Here is a 5,936-nt window from a genome sequence, read left to right as displayed (position 1 = left end):
AAGGACGGCTTCTTACCGGATAAATAAAGGCTTCTTACTAGAAAAATAATATCTCTCCTCTAGGTAGCTGCTAACTCTTACAGTTAACCTAGAGTTATTTAATTAACCCCCCCTAACCTTCTAAAGTAAGATTAGTAGGTTTTATTACTTTTTACTACTTATATAGCATAGCTTAGCAGCTAATATAAGGAAAGGCTACTCCTCCGCTATTAAGAGCTGGGAGGCCTTTTTAGCCCTAAATAGTTTATTACTATATCTAGCTAAGAGGATAAACTTAGGGAAGTAGATTACTTAATAAGCGTTTAGTACAGCCGCCCCTCTAATAGGCAGGATTAAGCTAGAAACCCTCTCTAACTATATCTTTATAATCTAATCTCGTTATATAGACCTAGGTCACTTAATCGCCGCCTTTAAAGACTATACTATTAAAAGGGCCCTAGTGGGGGTTATATTACTATTCCTATCTACTAAAAAGACTAAACTACCAATTATAAAGGATATCTTAGATAAGATTATTACCTCTAGACCCTATAAGGCGGATATAAACATAGACGCGGCATTTATAATAGCGTTTACGGGTTTCCTATATATAGGAGAGATTACGTACCCAAATAGGAAAGCTAAGGACTTTAGCACTATAAGGGCCCTCTATAATAATATTAGGATCGCCCCTAACGGCTATTTAATAGTCTTCCACCTAAAACGGAGTAAGATAGATAAAACCTATAGTAGCGTTAATATCCAGATCGCCGCTATACTAGGAGATTATCTATACCCCATAGCCGTAATAATACGGTTATTTAACCGTAACCCCTGGCCTCTATTAGATCTATTATTTAGCGTTAATAATAAAGCATTTTCGGCGCTAGCAGTGTGTAAGATTCTATTAACCTACCTAGCCGCCAGCGGTATCCTACCTAACGGCTACTCTAACTACTCTTTCCGTAGGGGTATAGCGCAGCATATGTATAATTATGGCTTTATAGAGTTATAAACGGCGCAGTTAGGTTAATGGACATTAGATATAGTAAAACTTTACTATAATACCTTAAAAACTAAACGACTTTAATTAAACTTAAATTTCTAGCGGAGTATACCTATACTAGCTAGGGACCTAATATAGGGACTCTATACTTTTTATTATGGGACCACCCCATAACACCTTATATATGCTACCTGCCGCATTCTACCGCAATCTGCTATATTCTGCTATATTCTGCCTACCACCGTAAAATTATCCTATATTCGCAACACCTACAATATTAGCAATATCTATAACCTCTACTAAGTTCTATTAAATCTGCCGAATTCTGCTAAACTCTGCCAAATTCTGCCAAGTCTACCGAATTCTACTAAATTCTACCAAATTCTGCCAAATTCTACCAAATTCTACTAAATTCTGCTAAATTCTGCTAAGTCTGCCAAATTCTACTAGGACTATAGTAATGTGTTAACTAAGCGACCAAGTTAATAATATATACCCATTCTCCTTATTTCCTTACCTTCTTTCCTTATATAATGTCTTAATTTTATTATATAGTTTATACTACAGAAATCGCTCCCGTTTTAACTTAATTCTTTATAGGTAGTAGGCGCTTCGCTAGTGGGCACTAGGTAGGATTTAGGCCAGATCTCCAAAGTTTAGGCCTAAAAAGCCTTATAAACGCTAGGATATCGCCTAGATCCCGCCCTATAGGCCTATACCCCCTATAATCAATATATTTGAAATAGACTATAACCTATTCATGCTATGCGAGAGATAGATATTATGTGTCTATACATTACTTGGCCGAAAACCCTATAACTTAGGTATTTAACTAGATGTTCAATACGGTTAATAACATTATTGCTTACAACTACACTTAATAGGTTATTCTTTTTACCTACCTACCCCCCTTATAATATATATTAGATTAGTTACTTATAGTCCTGTTTAGGTCTAGCGGCGGGCTATCCCATTAGGGGCACCGGGTAGGATTTAGGCTAGATCTCCGAAGTTTAGGCCTAAAAAGCCTTATAAACGCTAGGATATTGCCTAGATCCCGCCCTATAGGCCTATACCCCCCACAATCGATATATTTGAAATGGACTATAACCTATTCATGCCGTGCGAGAGATAGATAGAAAGTGATTGGGTATAGACGAGCTGACAATAGGTCTACGGCTGGGGTCTACGGCCTGCTAATAACCCGTATCAATCTTATATATTATTCTACGCAGCGTATCTAGCAAGTATACTAGATATTAGGTTACCTTTTTAATATATAGAGATAGTCGAGTGGCACCTTGCAGATAGTTATTTATGGAATTTATTACATTACGAATATATAATATAACTATTATAGTTAAGCTATATCTTATAAAAAGCAGTAAGAGGTAGTTTTAAAATATTTAGTTAGTATTAAAATAATATCTACAAGCTCTTAGACGCTTTATAGATAATTTAAAAGGCATCCCTTCCCTTCTAACTATCACAGCGACTCAGTCAATCGAGGCACGAGCGCCGTTTAGAACGTATGCAAGCCTATATAATTGAAATGTCTATGGACCCGGATATTAAGATGAGGAGAAGAAAAAGGTCGTGGAAAGGACACGTCTATATACATGGAGCCAAGACGTAAGCGAACCCCCCTAACTAGGCCCTATCTAGGTTACACGCGTCAGTACCGTAACACTAACGGTAGGACGAATAGTACCGTTAGAAGGGACAAGAGGTAGTATATACGTATCCCCCGTAACTAAATCCTACTACGGAGCGCCTAATTTATAGGATAAGGCCTTAAGTTACCTTATAAATTAGAGGCTCCGTAGTAGAATTTAGTTACGGGGTAGGGAAAGTATATAGCTCCCTATCCCTCTTAAATTATCCCTTGAGCGTCTAAGGGGTTATACGTCGTTTTGATAGCCACTAAATGTTTAAAAATCGACTTTTATGTCAGGTGCGAGACACCTGTAATAGCTTGAACAAATACCTCTGACCCGAAACTTGAATAAATGCTGTATTACGAAGATATTAAGAAGAAGAAGAGGTATATAATAATAATTCATTGCTTAACGTCCGATTCGGATCCCTAGTATTAGGCCCACGCGGACTACTCCTTATTTACATATAGGGAGAAAACTCAACTTAAGAAAGACTTAACTTGAGAAAACCCTGTAATCCATCTCCCTGCCTCTTGGGACTCGCCTACGAGGCGCCTGTAAGGCGCCTGCGAGTCACCTATAGTGCTCTTACTACTTTACTTTTTAACCTCCTTGGGAACCACTGCTACCGTAACTAGCCTACGGACGCGCTAGTATTGTATACTTTACTCTGCTACTATAGGGTCATCAGGGGGCGCCCGTTGCTCGCCCCCCTGCCCTCTATTATTATTTCCTTTGCGACCTAGAACTAGTTTAGTATATTTTAGCTAATAAGCCACTAGGTAACCGCCTTAAGGCCTTTTTATATTAAAAGTAGTGTCTTATAGTTCTCTATGCTAGCTACTAAAAGTATTACTTCTTAGTTAGTGCATAAGGGGCATAATAGTATTACGTGTTTTGGTGTCTGTCTTAGCTAGCTATATTTATATCTTAGGCTACCTACTAGAACACCCACCTAGTAGAGCTAGTCTTTTAGTCCTATTATTCCTGTTCTTAAGAGCGTTACTATTATATTTTCTGCCTTTATTAGGCCTTTTTAGAGCCCTAGGGTATCTACCCCCATAGCGTTAACTATGCTACGGCTTAGGTTCCTCTTGCCTTAGTCAGCCTCTATACCTTTAACTCCCATATACCTCTTTAGCGTTAGTTTAGCTAGTATTATATTGCAGTAGATGGTTTCCTGGCGTTCTTTTATACTCTACTTTAGCTCCTTTCTCTCTCTTACTATTGTCCTTGTTAGCCTCTTACGCGTTTTCCTTTCTCCTTTATATAGGCCTAGGCCCTAAAGCAGCACCATTCTTCTTCTGCTTTTTTCACCTATTTCTCTAATATATCTTCCCTACTTTAGGGTTATTAGTTTGTTCTCCTATAAGGCGCCCTAGGGTCCCTCTATAGTTTATTTAGGCGTATCTTAATATACTTTATAACATTAAAGTTGCGTTCCTTTTACGCCCTTTATATTATAGTGGCTTTAATATATAGTTATAGGGGGGGAATATTAGCTTCCTTCTTAAGCAGAGCTGTGGCCGTTCGCTTATATCCGCCTATTATACTCTAAAGGCAGGCTATTTAGACCTTTTAGAGTAGTTTAAGGAGCGATTTAGGGGGGCCTTTCTTAGATTCTTTAATGGCCCAGATACTAGACCTATACGTTATAGTTAGCCAGACAACTGCTATATATAGTAGGCGTGACCTCTAAAAGCATGGACCCTATATAGAATTAACGATCCTAGATAATACGATATACTATACTTAGCCCTTATGGGCCGCTTATGCCGTATATACGCTCCACCGGAGCTTACTATCTACCTATACTCCTAATACTCTTAGGCCCTAAACTAGTTAACCCCTAAAGCCTTAGATGCGAATTATATGCTAGAGATCTATAGATTAGTTACGTTTTCTTATAAAATAGATTAGCTGGTATTTCTTTAGTAAGAATTAGACTCTATATTATCTTACCTATTCTATATAGGTATTATATACTTTCTCTAGTGTTCTATAATTCTTTACGGCTGTTAGCCCGTATATAATTAGGTTTATATTATTAATAAAGCCTATCCCCTAGGTCGCCCCTTTCTTAAAGGAGTTAAGTAGGTTGCTTATAAAGAAAAGGAAGAGTATAGGCAAGAGGGGTGATCCTTATGGTATTCCTATTATAACTATAATAGGGGGGCTTTAGTATCCGCTAAAGACTAGTAATATTTCTTTTTAACCTATAAACCCTTAAATAAATTATATAATCNATTCTAGGAAGCCTTTTACCCTAAGGATATATAGGAGACGCTTGTGGGGTATATTATTATAGGCGCTACTAATATCTAGGCTAAGCATTAATACTATAAAGTCCCTTCGCATTACCTATGCAGATTTAATAGTGGTAGCGAGTAGCGTAAGTGCTAATAGTGTTAAGCGGTTCTTTCTTACCCCTATTTAGCTTTATAGTAGTAGGGCGTATTCCTCAGCCATATCTACTATACGGTCCGCTATTACCCTTTCTAAGATCTTACTAAGGGTATTCTCTAAGGCAATAGGGCGGTAGCTTCCTAGGAGTGAGTAGTCTGCTTTACCTTCTTTATATAGAACAAACGTTGTTATAGCTCTTCTAAGTCTTGGGTAGTAGCCTATTATAAAGCATACTCTAGCTATATCCGCAAGCTAAGGTGCTATTAGTAATCCGCAGGTCTTTAAGGCTTTATTTAGGATCCTATCTAGTCCTAGTGCTATATTATTTAAAAGGCGGCTAATAGTTCTAGCCATTTCTTTAGTTGTTATGTCACTATTAACCCTCAAACGAGTTACCGGTGCTTCGCCTGTAATATCGCTAAGGTCTACTAAAGCTAGTTAAGGGAAAAATCTTTCTATAAGGATCTTTACCTTCTTATTATTATCGCTTATAGCTAGTAATTCACCTAGTCTTTACAGGGGCGGAAGGTATAGGTCTTCTACTAAATATCCCACCTTTTTCTTTACCCATTTTACTATCCTTTAAAGACCTTTATTATGGGGGAGGCTTGGGTTAGTAGTATGCTTATTTATAAACCATCTCCAGCTATTCCTTACTTCTTTTTTTAGGGTATTCTTTAGCTAGTTTTTTATGTCTTTATATTATCTCTTATCTTTAGGATTATAGCTACTTATATATTTTCTTCTTGCTCGTTATTAGCTGGTGACAAAAATTGCGCATTATACGGACTATGCGTGTCGCGTATAGGGGCCCAGTTTTAAGACTGGGCAGTACTCTTCTAGCCCGTTTTTAATTACTGCCTAGATCCTTTCTAGTCTTCAGTTAA

At 37.6% G+C, this 5,936-nt stretch overlaps 1 protein-coding gene across 1 annotated transcript; it reads left to right on the top strand.

The window, feature by feature from the left end:
- Nucleotides 1-541: 541 nt before the first annotated feature.
- K441DRAFT_591540 (uncharacterized protein) lies at nucleotides 542-994 on the top strand (the record flags this gene model as incomplete). The annotated part of the gene is made up of 1 exon (XM_067644838.1): nucleotides 542-994. A coding segment is annotated over one exon (453 nt), but the record flags the coding sequence as incomplete, so codon positions are not given.
- Nucleotides 995-5,936: the final 4,942 nt, after the last annotated feature.

This window comes from Cenococcum geophilum (assembly GCF_001692895.1).
Source record: "Cenococcum geophilum 1.58 unplaced genomic scaffold K441scaffold_77, whole genome shotgun sequence".
Lineage (NCBI taxonomy): Eukaryota > Fungi > Ascomycota > Dothideomycetes > Gloniales > Gloniaceae > Cenococcum > Cenococcum geophilum.
This window is presented reverse-complemented; position numbering and strand designations above follow the sequence as displayed.